Source organism: Myotis myotis, unplaced genomic scaffold, assembly GCF_014108235.1.
Source record: "Myotis myotis isolate mMyoMyo1 unplaced genomic scaffold, mMyoMyo1.p scaffold_m19_p_4, whole genome shotgun sequence".
In the NCBI taxonomy this organism is placed as follows: domain Eukaryota; kingdom Metazoa; phylum Chordata; class Mammalia; order Chiroptera; family Vespertilionidae; genus Myotis; species Myotis myotis.
The window spans coordinates 11,510,743-11,527,988 of record NW_023416346.1 but is presented as its reverse complement, the minus strand read 5'-3'; the positions used below and the strand labels follow the sequence as shown (position 1 = coordinate 11,527,988).

At 46.6% G+C, this 17,246-nt stretch overlaps 1 protein-coding gene across 1 annotated transcript; it reads left to right on the top strand.

The window, feature by feature from the left end:
• Positions 1–7,672: 7,672 nt before the first annotated feature.
• Positions 7,673–8,635, top strand: LOC118654304 (olfactory receptor 10V1-like). Its single transcript, XM_036305626.1, has one exon. The coding sequence runs from the start codon at positions 7,673–7,675 to the stop codon at positions 8,633–8,635; it is 963 nt and encodes a 320-aa protein (XP_036161519.1).
• The last annotated feature ends 8,611 nt before the right edge of the window (positions 8,636–17,246 follow it).

Below are 17,246 nucleotides of genomic sequence, written 5' to 3'. Positions count from 1 at the left end.
ATCAACTCAATGCAAAAAATCGGCCAAGAGACAGGTGGTATCTCAAAAAACTCGTTAGTCGGGACACTCGTAAGTCAAGGCCCCAGTGTATTTTAAGAAAAGAAAGAAACTGTGGCTGAGAGGAGAGAGGGGGAAGAGGAAGGTGGAGGGACTGGAAAAGTGGTGCACACCCACCGTTAACAGTTGGAAGACCCTAAGCCCTAGGGTCTTTGGCCCCTTGAGTGTGGTCACGAAGTTTCAATCGCACTGTATGTGCGCGCTCGCACGTGGTATTTTGTGGAAGAGCCACACTCAAGGAGCCGCAGTTTGCTGACCACGGCCCTAGGGGAAAGGGTCGGAGACAGAGTGTATGGGAATGATTTAAGGGGATAGTATGTGATTCTAAGCACAAACAAGCCTGTTTTGGGGTCCTGTTTCCTTTTTCCGGGGTGTGGCAAAATGCTGGAAAGAGGACCTTCTTCCTGCTGCTGCTAGACGCCAGCACCACCCTGGCCCTCAGAGGACTGGTAGATTCTAAGATATGACAATGGCCTTGGCTTGGGCAGCTAAGGAGGCTTTTCTGAGCAAGCCCTGTGGGCAATGGAGGTGAACAAAATGGAAACCGGCAGCGGCCAGCCCAAAGTGGCTGCTTCATGAATGCAGGGGACCCCAGAAGTATCTTGGGTCCTGCTACTAAGATGCACAACATGGTGCAGGTTAGACATTGAGCTACCCGTAGACCAGGACTGGGGAGATGAAAGTATTAGATGGAAGTTTAGGGCAGCTGAGTAGGAGCAATCTCCAAGGTTCATAACTCTTATTCTGCCACTTCATTCAGTGAAGCTACTTTGATGGCATGGAATAATGTGAAGCTGTTAAAACTTATTCGGGGGAGACAATACAGTTCAAAATTCTCCGTGCAAGATGAAGTTTAAAGACATTAGAGGAAAGCCCAGAATAAAAGTCTTTCAGCCCTGGCTAATCTTTATGCATGGTTGTCACTTTTAAGATTAGAAAACACAAGTTGTCACATAATAAGTATAATCTGGTGTCAATTTGTTAAATATATTTTTATTGATTTCAGATGGGAAGGGAGAGGGATAGAGAAATAGAAACATCAATGATGAGAAAGAGTCATTGATCAGCTGCCTCCTGCAGGCCCCACACTGGGAATCGAGCCTGCAACTTGGGCATGTGCCCTGACCGGGAATCGCGACCTCCTGGTTCATGGGTTGACGCTCAACCACTGAACCACACTGGCCGGGTTGGTGTCAATGTTTTTAAAAGAAAAATTACATATGTGTATGTGTATGCACACATCTAGGTATGTTTGTGAAAAGGCCTGGCATCTTATACTCTGTAGATCCCTAAAAATAGGAGGTAGTGGTAGGTAATCACCCTCATTTTTATTCACTTCTGTGTCGTTTGAATTCTACAATGTCATGTGTTATATCTATCATTCAATATATATATATACACTCTTCATTTAAAAAATGAAGGCCCTGATCACGCTGATAATGCCCCTCGTGGGCATTATAAAAAATAACAGAATCTTAGTGTTGACGGTTGAGGGGCTTAAAAGACCTCCAGTCTTGTGCTCCATTGCCCACTTTGTGCTTCTTCCTAGCAAGGCTTGATCACTTGATTCGAATCCAGCCAAGCCTGTGCATTTCTGCCTCTAAAATTAGCCCAAGACCCAGTCACATGCTGGTGATTGCACAATGGGGGTTTAAGTTTCAGCAGATCTGCGTTAAATCACATTGTCAAGACCTATATTGTATTTTTTGACAGTATGGCTCTGTTTATAGAAAGTCCAAGAACAGACAAATTTAATCAAAGGTGGTGGAAATCAATTCTGGTGTTGGGGGTGTGGGGGTATGGTACTACTAGGAGGGGACAGTAGAGAACATTCTGGGGTACTGGAAATGTTCTCTATGTACATTTAAAGGAACTTTTTTATTTGTCAATTGCAGTTGACAATATTATTTTATATTAGTTTCAGTTTACAGCATAGTGGTTAGACATTTATATAAGTTACGAAGGATACCCCGATAAGTCTAGTACCCACAAGGTACGATACATAGTTATTACAATATCATTGACTATAGTCCCTATGCCAGGGGTGGGCAACCCCTGGCACGCGTGCCAAACATGGCACGCCAGTAACTTTTGCTGGCACGCGAAACCCTCTCTTATAATCTTCCATTTACAATTTTTTTCTTAATATCGACTTTTTTATTTTTCAGATAAATTCAGTGTAGGTGCATCTTAGATAAATAAATAATTTTACATAACAAGTTATCTTAAAGACCATAGACATGGATTGACGAGAGAGGGGAAGAGCAATTTCTATGCCTCTGCCTTAACTCCCTGCTTTCGTAGATCCAACCAGTGTTTTGGTTTCAGCCTCAGATGCAACGGGTTTTCATTGACAAGACAACCGCCTCACCTACTTATTCAAAATTTCACTCTATAAAAATGAAACCTTCTCTCTTGCTTTGCCCACCAGTACTAACGAAAGGGGAATAAATTTCTATGTTTCTCTCAGCAGCAAAAGTCCCACTGATAATATCAAACGGAGTCATCAAGTTTTCTGTCGGACTATCAGTGTACATGTATACATTAAAAAATAAATGTATTTTCATCATCATATACTGTGTTTTTTGTCGCTCGAATGAATTTTATAATTTCTTCAAGGTTCTTCACATATGTACACCTTAAGAGATATCAAGTAGGCGTAACATGTTCTCAAAAAATTAGGGTTGGCACGCAGAAGAATTTTGAGTCAGAGATGTTGCTGGTTTTGGCACGCACTCACAAAAAGGTTGCCCACCCCTGCCCTATGCTGTACTTTACATCCCTGTGACTATTTTCTAACTGCCAATTTGTACTTCCTAATCCTTTCACCTTTTCCACCCAGCCCCTAACCCCCTCCCACATGGCAACCATCAGTTTGTTCTCTGTTTCCATGAGTCTGTTTCTGTTTTGTTTGTTCATTTATTTTTTCTTTAGATTCCACATATAAATGAAATCATATGGTATTTGCCTTTCTCTGTCTGACTTGTTTCACTCAGCATAATAGCCTCTATGTCCATCCATGTTGTCACAAAAGGTAAGATTTCCTTCTTTTTTACAGCTGAGTAGTATTCCATTGTGTGAATGTACCACAGCTTTTTTTATCCACTCATCTACTGATGGACACTTGGGCTGCTTTCAAATCTTGGCTATTGTAAATAATTCTGCAATGAATATAGTGGTGCATTTATCTCTTTGAATTAGTATTTTGGGTTTCTTTGGGTAAATACCTGGAAGTGTAATTGCTGGGTCATAAGATAGTTCTATTTAAAAAATTTTAAAGAACCTCCATACTGCTTTCCATAGTGGCTCTACCAACTTAAAATCCCACCAACAGTGCAGTAGGGTTCCCTTTTCTCCATATCCTCACCAGCACTTGTTGTTTGTTGATGATAGACACTCTGACAGGTATGAGGTATATTTTTATTGATTTCAGAAAGGAAGGGAAGGGAGAGATAGAAACATCAATGATGACAGAGAATCATTGATTGGCTGCCTCCTGCACACCCCCTACTGGGGATCAAGCCCACAACCCAGGCATGTGCCCTTGACCAGAATCGAACTCGGGACCCTTCAGTCCGCAGGCCAACGCTCCCTCCACTGAGCCAAACCAGCTAGGACAGGTATGAGGTTTTAATTTGCATTTCACTGATGATTAGTGATATTGAGCATCTTTTCATATGCCTATTGGTCATCTGTATGTCATCTTTGAAAAAGTGTCTATTCAGGTCCTTTGCCTGTTTTTAATTGGATTGTTTGGGGGGTATAATTTTTAATTATAAATTATAACATATGAGTTTCTTATAAATGTTGGATATTAACTTCTTATTGGATGTAGCTTTAGTGAATCTATTCTCCCAATCACAAGGTTCTCTCTGCCTTTTGTTGATGGTTTCCATTGTTGTGCATAAACTTTTTAGTTTGATGTAGTCCCATTTGCTTTCTTTGTTTTTTTGTTTGTTTTCTTTGTCTGAGGAAATATATAAGAAAATATATTACTAAGAGCAATTCAGAAAGTTTACCCCTATGTTTTCTTCTAGGGGTTTTATGGTTTGGGGGTCTTACATTTCAGTCTTTAATCCATTTCGAGTTTATTTATGATGTAACAGGGTGGTCTAGTTTCATTTTTACTGTGTCTTTTGCAAAGGAAATGTAAGTAATTGGGTTTGCGCTGTGACCTGGGAAAAGCACTCCATTCGGTGGGGTGGACCATAGGGATGGCCTCCTTCCTGACCTCTCCCCTAGGACTTCTGGAGGCCTGCCTCCACTTCTATTTAACGTGAGTGACAAAGCATAGCAACTCCTCTAAGGACACTTTCTTCCTAATAGCTGTCAGGCAATACTTCTGAGAGCTGCTCCCTGTGGTCCAGACATGCAGGAAAGCCACTTTCTGGGCTCTGGGAATCTGTGCCACCAATCCAGGCCACTCACCCCACCGCTGCTCTCCTTCTTGCGCTTCTCACTAACAGCAGATGGTGACAGAAGAATCCCTGACAGGGCTTCTCCCCGGATTTCCACTTCAGCAGTGATCTGCCCTTTCCAGGTAACACCAAGTCTGTTATCCAGGGCTGTTCAAGGGGCATGAGAAAAGAGCAGGGAGGACACACCAGTCATATTCCCAGAGGGGCAGTTGCCCCACACTCTCTGTGAGGATGTAGGTTGTACCACGGAGTTTGATAAATAGCTAAAAATTTCTTCAATGCCAAAGTAATAAAAGACTGATTAAGTTATCATCTATTTTGATTTTCTATTTAATTTTGTTTATAGACTTTGTTTGTTATTATGTTATTATTTAAATTATAATTAATTGCCTTAGAATGCATCCATACTGTAGAATGCAGTAGTTAAAAAGAATGCAGTAAACCCGTATGTACTGACTGAAAATCTCTCCCAGACATATTATTAGGTCAAAACACTAAGGGCAATAGGTTTGTACACTATGATCTCATTTAAGCTTTGTAATGTGTGAGTGTAGTGAATATGTGTATATATGAGTGTGTATGTTTTTATATGTGCATTGTGTATTGTGTGTGCCTATATGTGTATGTGCACATATGTATGTGTATGTTTGGTGTTGTGTACATGTGTACATCTGTGTGCACCTGTAAATATGCACACATATGTGTGAATATGCATCTGTGTGTACATGTGAATGTGTGTGTGCACATACCTGCGTGTGTGTGCGTGTGCGAACGTGTGTGTACATGCATGTGAGGGTGTGCGTGCGTGTGTGTGTGAGGTTTGTGTGTTTATATGCACAGGACAAACCAGGGAAGGAACTAAATCTCACAGCTAAGAATGTCTAGGAGAATGGGAAGCATCATTGAAGGAGCAGCAACTTTCACATTGTCTTTTACTTCTCCCCTTTAAGTGTTTAGGGAGAAGTATATACACACTCATATATACACATATTCACACAAGTCATGTGTGACTTTTAATTCCATTTTTGTTTATCTCAATATTTTCAAGGTTTAGGGCCCAAATCAAATAAGAAGTCCCTACAGTCTTTCATGGCAGAAAGAGTGGAATGAGTTGGTGTGGCAAAGCTAAAACAAGGGTCCAAGTGTGAGGAAGATAAATACCAACCCAGAAAGCACACTCTCACCCATAGACAGTTATCACAGGACGAACAAGAGGCTGAGAGGGGGGAGGTGGTGAAAGAGGAGATTCAGGCAGGGCTGTGTGATTTGTGGACAGGGCTGTTGATGGGGAAGAAGAATTCATGACCAGCTGTTCTAAAGGGAGGAGTGGGCAAGTTGCCCGCTAGGGAACCGTCCAGCTCAAAGACTCCAGGTGCCCATTAGGTCAATAAAAATCAAAATGATACTCAGTGAAACATGCAAGTGGCTGCAAAATTGGAATCACAACAATCGTCTGGGCCTATCATCAGAATGCGTTTTTGGGTCTCACTGCCCACTTTGAGTCTCAGTAGCCCTGGGAGAAATTGTATGTCCCTAAGTGAGTTCCTGTGCTTTAGGTGACAACTCCACTTCCACGGGACCCTTACCTCCTATTAATTTTAGATTTGTTAGCTCTCTAGAATCTTTAGAAATCTTGTCCTCTTTTCTTCTGGAAGGGAGGGACACAGGAAGAAATTGAAGGCTAAACACAAGGCTTCCTACTTATAACTTGGGTCCTGCTAAGGGAAGAGAGAAGCAAACATGTCCCTATAGTCCAGGAAGCTGCCTGGCCTTATCCCCTTGCTCCCACACTCTAGACCAGCCGTGGGCAAACTACGGCCCGCGGGCCGGATCCGGACCGTTTGAAATGAATAAAACTAAAAAAAAAAAAAAAAAAAAAAAGACTGTACCCTTTTATGTAATGATGTTTACTTTGAATTTATATTAGTTCACACAAACACTCCATCCATGCTTTTGTTCCGGCCCTCCGGTCCAGTTTAAGAACTCATTGTGGCCCTCGAGTCAAAAAGTTTGCCCACCCCTGCACAAGACACAGAGCATTGAAAGTCACTGTCCTGCCAGGCACTCATGCCCCATGGTCCTGAGAGTTCTCATTTCCACCCCAACTCTCTCTTAGCTCTGTCCTATTCGCTCCCACCTTCTGACCTGGCCCACCCTGTGCCTCTGCTCTTCTCACTCCACAACCTCCCTGGACGATCATGACCTCAGTCATCCCCAATACGTGAAAGATTTCCCTGCTTTTACTCAGCCATTTATTCAAGCATATATGGTAGTCAGCTCCTCAATGCCCGATGCTGTACTAACTCTAGAGGATGCAGAAAAAAAGCAAGAGGCATTTATTTATTCAACAAACATGATCAATGTTTCTGATATGTGCCAGCCACTATTTGAGAGGTTGAGTAAGACACCATTCTGGCCATTACAGAGCTCCCAGGCTGTTGAGGTAGACAGACAAATAGTCAAAGAATTACAGGACTCAATAGTGAGTAATAAGGTTTGGGAAGCCTGGAGTGCTGTTCTAAAGGAGGGACTAACTCAACTTATGCATCAGGGCAGGTGTCTGGAAGGAGGCGACACATAAGCTAGGGTCCCCCTGCAACTGAGGAGCGCTGAAACAGGAGAGGCAGCAACTATTCCTGGTTACACTTCTTCCTCTCTGGGTATTGTGTTCACAGCCCTTTGGATGCAGGAGTCCTGGGAGATGGAGATTGCGGGGTGGGGGTGGTAAAGAAGGAACACTATAGCCAATGCACAAAGTGAAAAGTGTGTTTAATATCAACCCGCCAGACCTTATATCCTACAGGAATTAGGGCCAGTCCCCTCTATTTAAACCTATTCAGTAACATCAACCTCAGCGCCTCCCCACCCAGACAACTCTTCAAAATGTAAACAGAAAGACTATCATTAGGGTCTATGAAAAACAACTCCATGTGTGGGCTTTACTTATCCCAGTTCATTTTTTAAATAATTCAACAGGTGAACTAAAGTGACATCACAAAAGCAGCTCTTTTTTTCTCATTGAACGGAGGGCAGAATGTAAGAAGCTCACAGAACGTAGACCAGGGCCAAGCCTGGCAAAGTGGGTTGGAGGCCCTGGAGGGGTGGCTACACTTCTATCTGTGGAAAGGGCTGCAGAGTCTCCCACAACTTGGACAATTGCTAGAAAACTCCCCAGGAGTTCTACAGGGGAATATAGGATGGCCCCGCTGCAGAAAAACCACACCTTCAGCTCAGAGTTTATTATCTTGGGCTTTGGGGATCTGGCAGAACTGCAAATCTTCTTTTTTGGACTCTTTTTAATCATGCATCTTGTCACCCTAGCAGGCCACACAACCATTGTGCTCATCACCCTCATTGACTCCTGCCTCCAGACCCCCATGTATTTCTTTCTTCGCAATCTATCCACCATTGAAATTGGCTATACATTGGTCATTGTCCCCAACATGCTGGCCAGTTTCCTGTCCCGCAGCCAGCGGATGCCCATGCTGGGCTGTGCTCTGCAAATGCACCTCTTCATCGCTCTGGGAGGAGCAGAGTGTTTCCTCCTGGCCGTGATGGCCTACGACCGCTTCGTGGCCATCTGCATGCCCCTGCGCTACACACTCATCGTCACCAGGGTCCTCTGTCTGCAGATGCTGGCTCTGGCATGCGTCAGCGGCTTTGCACTCTCACTCACTCTTACCACCCTGATATTCCTCTTGCCCTTCTGTCAGTCCCATGAGATCAATCATTTCTTCTGTGACATCCCTGCTGTGCTGTTCCTGGCCTGCTCAGACACACGAGCCAATGAGATTGCCGTCTTCGTGGTCTGCACGCTCATCCTGTTGATTCCCTTCTTACTGATACTGCTCTCCTACGGATTCATTATCACCGCCATCCTCAGCATCCACTCAGCCCAGGGCAGGAGCAAAGCCTTCTCCACCTGTGCCGGGCACCTGCTGGTCTCTCTTCTGCACTACGGCTGTGCAATATTCATCTACATTCGCCCCAAGTCATGCTACACCCCAGAACAGGACAAGATCGTGTCCTTAATCTACACCAATGTAACTCCCATGCTCTACCCCATGATCTATAGCCTCAGGAACAAGGAAGTCAAGGGTGCCCTCAGGAGACTCCTAGGGAGCTATAACCAGATGAAGAGGCAGCCTAAAGCCAGGTGAAGGGCAAAATGGAGTCCACCAGGACTAACCTGGCCCCTGACAAGAACCCAGTGGGTCATCGCACTGCACCCTTTGCGGCTCCACTCCCCCCACTGAGGGCTGCTCCCTGGTTCTGCATGCACCTGAACCTGACCACCCTCTTCTATGGTCACAGAGATGGGCCAGATCCTGAGGCTGTCCAAAACGCAGCCGTCCAGGGGTATTTTGCTGTCCCTTCTTGGACAATGACATTCATCATCTGGGACACTGTCAGTGGTATGGACACCGACAGGAAGAAGGTTATGAGCCTTAGCTGGTTTGGCTTAGTGGATAGAGCGTCAGCCTGCAGACAGAAGGTTCCCAGGTTGGATTACAGTCAAGGGCACCTATTTCGGTTGCAGGCTCCTCCCTGGCCCCGGCCCTGGTCAGGGCTCATGCAGGAGGCGACCAATCGCTGTGTTTCTCTCACTTTGGTATTTCTCTCTGTTTTTCCCTCTATCACTCTCTCTAAAAATTAAAAAATTAAAAGAGGTCATGAGATGACTCAACCAAACCATTAAGGCACCACTTCTCTGGACAAAGAGTTAGCGAGGATAAAATACAAGGAGCTCCCAAGTCCAAACTAGGAAAAGTGAAGACGTGGAAAGGCAGAGCCTCCCAGAAATTTAATCTTGCATCACCACAAAAGAAGCTAGCGATCACTTGAGATACAACAGTGCAAAACAAACAGCAGCAGCCCTGGGGGCCTGTGACCTGCTCTGCCCCATCAGCTCACCATCCTCACGAAGGCATTTCACTCACTGTCCACCCCAGTCCAGCCTCTGGGCCAGGTGACCCTCTTCCTTGCGTTGCTTAAAGGGCCACTTGCTCCTGGTAGGCAGTGCAGACTGCCCTTCCTCCCACCTGCCCTGCCCTGCCCTGCTTGGGGAGGTGCCCCTCCACCGTGGCCACCAGTGCTTACTCACCGCCCAGCACTGAAATGAATTGTCCCTGCCTGGCCTGGGGGCACCTGCAGGCAAGAGGCGTGATTACTCTGTTACCAGAGACCTGGCACGTAACAGGTACTCAGTACGCAGTAACCAAACTGTGAGCCCCATGCGCTTCGGCTTACCTTCCCACCCTGGCTGCTAATGAATGAAAGCCTTCAACACCTGCTGAGCTGAGGCCTCTGTGTTCAGGGACTCATGTCAGACGTAAAGATCTCAAGAGAGTGTTTGCTGACCCCACTCCCACCCCACAGGCTGGGCTATGTGCCACGGACCCTGAATTTTCCTCCATCATGGCACTTAGCGAGAAAGAACTGTTGAAGCAATAAATGTATGAATGGCCTGGCTGGCATGGCTCAGTGGCTGAGCATCGACCTATGAACCTGGAGGTCACAGTTTGATTCCAGGTTAGGGAGCATGCCTGGGTTGCGGGCTCCATCCCCAGTGTGTTGCGTGCAGGAGGCGCCAATTAATGATTCTTTATAATCATTGATCTATCTCTCTCTCCCTCTCCCTCTCTGAAATCAATAAAAAATATATTTAAAAAACAAATGAATGAATGATTGGGCACCTTGTGTGTAACAGGCACTGGGCATAGCACTGGGGCTACAGAAAAGTAACACAGACCCTGCCCTCAAGGAGCTCACAAATTAGTCTGGGGGATTAGACACCGAAACAACTTTATTTAACACAATTGTTACCAGCTATTCAGAGGAAGGAGTGACTTGTCCCAACCCCAAACCTAGGAACACCCACATTCTGCTAAAAGGGTCAGGAATGGGAGGACTGGGTCCTTGATGACCCTTCATTGGACAAGTAAACCAGCATGATGACCCGCTCCCTCTGGACTGCACAATCAGTCAATACATTTCCTTATAGTTTAAGCCCCAAAAGCATTCCTTACTGACACACAGAAAAACCCAATGAGCATCAGCTATTTCCAACCTTGCCCGTCTCCTCAATTTGAAGTTCCTCCTACCCCCCTCATGATGCCTAGGCGATGACCCCATCTTCTACACCAAAGAGGCCCCAGAGCCACCAGAGGAGCACTCCTCAATGGAAGTGGCAGATCTGGGTGGACAGGAACCATGTAGATCACTTTTCCTTAGTGCCCATCCCTGCTTGCTTTTGGTCAGGAGGATCCCCTAGAGCAGCGGTCGGCAACCTTTCAGACCTCACGGACCACCAGTGGTCGACAGACCACTGGTTGGCAACTGCTGCCTTAGAGGCTCTGCCCAGGCACACCAGCAGATTCCTGGTCACAGTCAGGGCTATGGGTGCTGTGCCAAACTTAGGCTCAGGTTGCTATCCAATGGGGCAATGCTATTCCCCATCTTCTGGGATTGTGGTGAGGATTCGTGGATAAGCCCGGAAAGCGATGCCTGGGCAGCACCTGGCATACAGGGTGCCGATCAATGGAAACAGGGATTAGCCAGCTGATGGGTACTGGGTCCTTCCATGTTGCCCCCTCACCCTCCAGATGCCCTTCCTTCGGTGCCCTCAGAGCTGGGAGAGGCTGCAGCCTGGAAGGTTTTGGGGGCTGACTCCCTGAGGAGGTCCTGCAGGAAACTTAGATGGCGACTCCAGCTGGATCCCAGGGAAGGTGGTGATCATTGATTCCATATGGCTACGGAGAGAGCGATCAGGAGTGAGGGGGGGACAGACAGCGAGCAAAATGGTAGCAGTTTGTTGCCCACAATACCCCACTGCAGCCCCATGTGGGCCCTGTGCTGCTGGGCCATCTGATGCCCTTACAAAGGGTGCATGGGCACCCCTCTATTTGGACAAGCTTAACTGGGTGCTTCTTCTTTTATTACTTCAAGAAATATTAGCTCACACTGCTGTCACCTCTAAATCCTTGTCTTCTTCCAAAATAAACAAGTAAAATCTTGACTAATGTGGGAGCTGGGTGAAGGGTAGCTGTGTATTTTAAGTACTATTTTCTCTTCTTGAGCGGAGATGTATCATTTACATAGTAAAGAGTTTTAAAAGGCAAAGTTCCTGCCCTGACCAGTTTGACTCAGTGGATGGAGCGTCGGCCTGCAGACTGAAGGGTCCCGGGTTTGATTCCAGTCAAGGGCATGTACCTTGGTTGCAGGCACATCCCCAATAGGGGGTGTGCAGGAGGCAGCTGATCGATGTTTCTAACTATCCCTCTCCCTTCCGCTCTGTAAAAAATCAATAAAATATATTTTTTAAAAATCAATGATAAAAGGCAAAGGTCCTGAGGTCTATCTTTGCCCAAACAGTTCTCTTGCTTGGAATGCACTCTCCCATTTTCTTTGCCTTTTATCTAACCTTCACTCTTCCTTTAAAGCATAGCTCAGATGCCATTTAGTTCCTCACACTTTTTTTCCTATTACATATCTTTATTGATTTCAGAGAGAAAGGGAGAGGGAGAGAGAGATAGAAACATCAATGATGAGAAAGAGTCATTGATCAGCTACCTCCTGTATGCCCAACACTGGGGATTGAGCCTGCAACCCAGGCATGTGCCCTGACTGGAAATTAAACAGTGACCTCCTGGCTTATAGGTCAACACTCAACCACTGAGCCATGACGGCCGGGCCCTCACCCCTTTTTGATGAGTGCCTTGGTCCAGTTCCCACTTAAGACAAGTCTAGTGTGAGTGTCCCTGACACAACATACACTCAAACACATGTAACATTGGGGGAGGGGCAAACACAGGAGGTCCTGTCACTCCCAGCTAGTGTGGTATAGGTCTGACAGCATAGTGTGCCTCTCTTTCAGGTGGAGCAAGAAAAGGCATGGACCCTAACTGGTTTGGCTCAGTGGATAGAGTGTCAGCCTGCGGACTCAAGGGTCTCAGGTTCAATTCCAGTCAAGGGCATGTACCTTGGTTGCGAGCACATCCCCAGTGGGGACTGTGCAGGAGGCAGCTGATCGATGTTTCTCTCTCATCGATGTTTCTAACTCTCTATCCCTCTCCCTTCCTCTCTGTAAAAAATCAATAAAATATATTTTTAAAAAAAGAAAAGGCATGGGTTTAGCCATACGCCCAGGGCCTCTGTGAGGGTGAGTGTGGGGGTTCAGAGGGGAAGTAAAGATAATCCACTACCATACCCAGAATTAAGGCATGCAGGGCAGTTTGATTCAGAAATGCAAAGACCTTAACCGCTGTTCAGTCAGAGGGTTTAGGCTAGAACTGGTGCTATGGAGACAAGAGGCTGTGCTGTGCTGAGTGCCTGCAGAGTATGTGCTTTCTGCTCATGCACACATGTGCACGTGTACTTGGAAGGGGGTTTTTCAGAGGGAAGTGGCCCTAAGAGTCTGTTAACCTACAAATAAGAAGGCTTCCAGAGTATGACCAATAAGAATTTATTGGAGACCAATAAGAATAGCCATTAGGGAATTATTAATTCAGAAGCCCAAGTAGAATTCCGATGAGGCGACAGAGGCAATGGGCACTTATGAGAAAGAGAAGGGGGACAGTTACATCCAAAGAAGGAAGGAATTCCTATTGGTGCAGATAGCATAACATAGTGATGGTTATGCTAAACAGTGTTTTTAATTTCCAGTAGTTATAATATCTGCTGTCTCTTGTTTGTAAACAGCTCCTTGGGACAAGGGTACCTTAGGCCCAGTCTGAATGTTATTTTCCCCTGTTTTAACTTCCCAAAGATTTCAGGCATAAGGCATGCAAGGCAGCCCTCTGGCATGGCAACTCCAGCTGCATTTTAAAGTGGCTCCATTTAGCCCTGCTGGCATGGCTCAGAGGTTGAGTGTGGACCTGTGAACCAAGAGGTCACGGTTTCATTCTCAGTCAGGGCACATGCCTGGGTTGTGGGCTGGATCCCCAGTGTGGGGTGTGTAGGAGGCAGCCAATCAATGATTTTCTCTCATCATTGATGTTTCTAGCTCTCCCTCTCCCTTCCTCTATGAAATCAATAAAAATATATTTTAAAAAAATATAGTGGCTCCATTTAGATTAGTGTTTACAAATCTGTAGGGTAAGAGATGATGCCATCCTGGCCTTGGGTGGACTTGGGAGGGTGACTAGGACACAGTTAGGGGATTAAGTAGATGGGAGGTGAGATGAGAGACTGGGAGGCTATGGAAATACCTGTCACTAAGACAGTGAATGAAACAGAGGGAAGCATTTGGAGGTCGGGAAAATAGGACGTCATTTGGGGGCTAGTTGGGATCCATGTACCAGCAGGACATGCAGGTTCCGGTGGCTATGCTGATTTGAAGCTCAGGAATTCAAGAAAGGTGTTGAGTATCTTGCAACTAGTAAAAAGATCCTTGCCGATGTAACCATCACTTTCCTTGAATTTATACTCACTGGCCCTGACACCTCTTAGGTTTAGTCATTACATATTGTGCCTAATATGTTGTGTGGTTTTTTTAATTAGATATTTTTATTGATTTCAGAGAAGAAGGGAGAGGGAGAGAGAGATAGAAACATCAATGATGAGAAAGAAACATTGATTGGCTGCCTCCTGCATGCCCCACACTGGTGATGGAGCTCGCAACCGAGGCATACAGCCTGACCGGGAATTGAATCATGACCTCCTGGTTCATCGGTTGATGATTAACCACTGAGCCACGCCAGCTGGGCCTGTGCCTAATATGTTTTGAGATATATTTACTACATTCCAAGCAAGTCTTGTTTGATTCAGAAATGTGAAGGCCTTAACCGCTGTGTAGCCAGAGGGTTTAGTCTAGACCTGGCGCTACGGAGATGAGAGGCTGTGATGTGCTGAGCGACTCCTGAGTATGTTGCTGCGTGTGCGTGTGTTTCTGGCTCATGCACACATGTGCACGTGTACTGGAGTACTTGGAAGGATTAGAGAGCAAAATATTACCTTGTGTCATCCTGATGAAATGCTGATGACAGCAAACTTGCAGTTGCCTCTAGAAGAATAAGTGTCCATGTCGGATGGGCATTATGTGTGGAGTTTAGAAAGGATTGCTCTTGGGAAGCAGCTCAAAGTCATGAGGACAGCAGGGCTGTGCCACACGGGCCCCACAGTCATTAGGCTGGGTGCCCAGGCTCCGTGACTTCAGGGACTTCACCACAGTCCTCCTACCTGCATCAGGAAAAGGGACCAAGGGCAAGCACTTTCAAAGGACAGATTGGCCCCCAATGAATAGAAGAGGATAATTCAAACTTCAGCAAAGTAGTTCACTTGGGATCTAATTAGAAGTTTTTCTGAACCACAATTGCTGAATAGCTTTCTTAATTTTTTTTCTGTTACAAATGTAATCCATGCTCACAGTCAAAAAGAGAAAAATATGGGCAAGTTTGGAAAAGAAAATAATTGCCCATCATCTCCCTACTAAAGATAACCACAATGAAAATGTTGGTGTACTTCGGAATGGAATGAGGTCACTCATGTTTAGTATTTAGAACAGTGACTGGAACATGGTAATCACTCAATGCATGTTATTGCTTATTTTTTAAAAATTCTCATTCCAGGGTTGTTCTTATTAATTTCTAGAGAGAGAGGAAGTGAACGAGAGAGAGAGAAACATCAATGTGAGAGAGAAACAAAGATCAGTTGCCTCCCGACGGGCCTGAACGGGAAATGAATCCGCCACCTAAGATGTGCCCACACAGGGAATCAAACCCGTAACCTTTTGATGTACAGGATGACGCTCCAAACACCTGAGCTACCCGGCCAGGGTCACGTTATTGATTATTATTATTCCCTTCTTAGTAGGCTTAGGAAAGCCTTTCCCTGTCCAAAAAGCAAAGTTCATCTAAATTTTCTTCTGGTATTTTCAATTTAATTTTATTGTGCGTCTAACACATAAATACCTACTCATTACAAACCATTCATATCCTATACAAATGAATAGTATAAAAGTGAATGCATTCCTCCACATGTTTACCCCCCTGTGTCTCAGTGTGATACGTTAAAAGCAGCTTCTGACCCCAGTGCTCATTTGTCCCATCCTATTTCATTCATTAAACAGTCACTTGCACCTCAAAAGTGTCCCTTAAAGGATCTGTCCTGTGAGTCTTGGCTGCATCAGCAGAGAGCTGTGTCCAGGTGCAAACTCCCCTGCACTCCCAGGCCCCCTGTGCACAGGCTGTGTGGAGGCAGGAGAAGGGGGGCGCGCAGGGAGCTGGAGGCGAGCGCGGGCACTGGGAACAGAGGTGTCCTCCCCAGCAGTGTGGCCTCAGGGGGCACGAGGGGCGCAGGGGCCCAGATTCTCAGCAGGAATAGGCAGCCTGCAGGCGAGGGAGAGCAGGAAGATTCCAGAGATAAGTAGCACAGGAAGGCGCTCCTTAGCGGGTCAGAGCAGAGCCCTTCACGTGTCACCTGTCCAGCCTGCTTCTCCCTCCTCGGCCCCATGTCAGCGTGACCCAGTTATGCCAATCCCTGGGTGTCCTCCTTGTCACCACACTGTTCGCCCTCCCCACCCAGTCCTTGCTGGATCTGTGGCTCTTACCTGCTAACAGCTACTTCCTGTGTTTTCTCTTGAATCCCTTCACCCACCTGCCCTGCTTGCTGTGTTCCTGTCTGGGATTCTGTCATCCTTTCTCCCCAAGGAGACAGCGCCCTGGGAAAGGCTTTCTGCAGGCTTCCCTCCCTGCTGTACTATTCCCAGTTCCAGGAACAGTGTGGGGCGCGGAGACCCCAGAACAAATACTTGCCCATGGGAGCAGCTGGATGTGGGGAGGCCTCCCCTGTACCCTCCGTCCCTTCCCCTCTCCCATCCCTCAAACACAAGCAGAGGTGGAACAGGAGCGGCTTAGGAAAATGGCATTTCTATGTTACCTTTGCAGAAGCTTTTTAGCAGAATACGAATGTCCTCACTGCTCCTGCCCTCCTCACCCTGCATCACCTCTCCACCTGGTCTCGGGGTATGGGGAAAGTCACTTCCGAATCCACGCAGCTGTCCTGGGATTAGATGTGACACAGACGTGGGTTCAGTAAAGCTGCTACATGGAGGCCTTGAGGTGTGGGAAGTGCATCAGCCTTAAGCTCAAGGTGGGCGCCCACCTCACATCCCTGCAGGTGTGCCAGCCAGGTGAGCAGCCCCATCCCTGGGACAGAACACCACATCCACCCACTCTGACCACTGTGGGCTGAGCGGCAGCGTGGGCACAGAAACACGTCTCCAGGCATTGCTGCCACCAGCCCTACCACACCCCTAGCCTGGCCCACCTCTCGCTGTGCCTTTCCTTTTGAGTTGACCCCCTTCCAGACTGTCAGGGCACAGCTGTTCCCAGCTTCTCTGAGTTGCTCTGGATCCATGTGTTCCTCTAAATTCTTCCCGACTACGCCTGGGCTGGTTCCTTCTCAAACCCTTTCCTCTGTACTAACTGCCGGGAACTTAGTCCAAGTTCCTCCTTTATCCTCTGCTCACGAGTTACAGGTATTGGGTCCGAGCCCCCCCTCTGCCTGGGGCTGGACCTCCTAGGATGCCGGGTCTTAGAGAAGCCATGAGAGGTGGTGGGTGTATAAGAATGAGTCTTTACTGCAGAAGCCAGTGGCCACATGGCCATCAGACAAGACAGTCCTTTACAGCAAAGTCCTTTACAGGCAGACAGCTAGGCACCGGCTGGTTCACGTACATCTTTCCCACAAAGCAGCATTAGTCTCTGTGCCCACAGCTATTATCTGAGCAGCCCCACGCTCCCTCTAATCTCACCGCCTTGGGGACCCTTT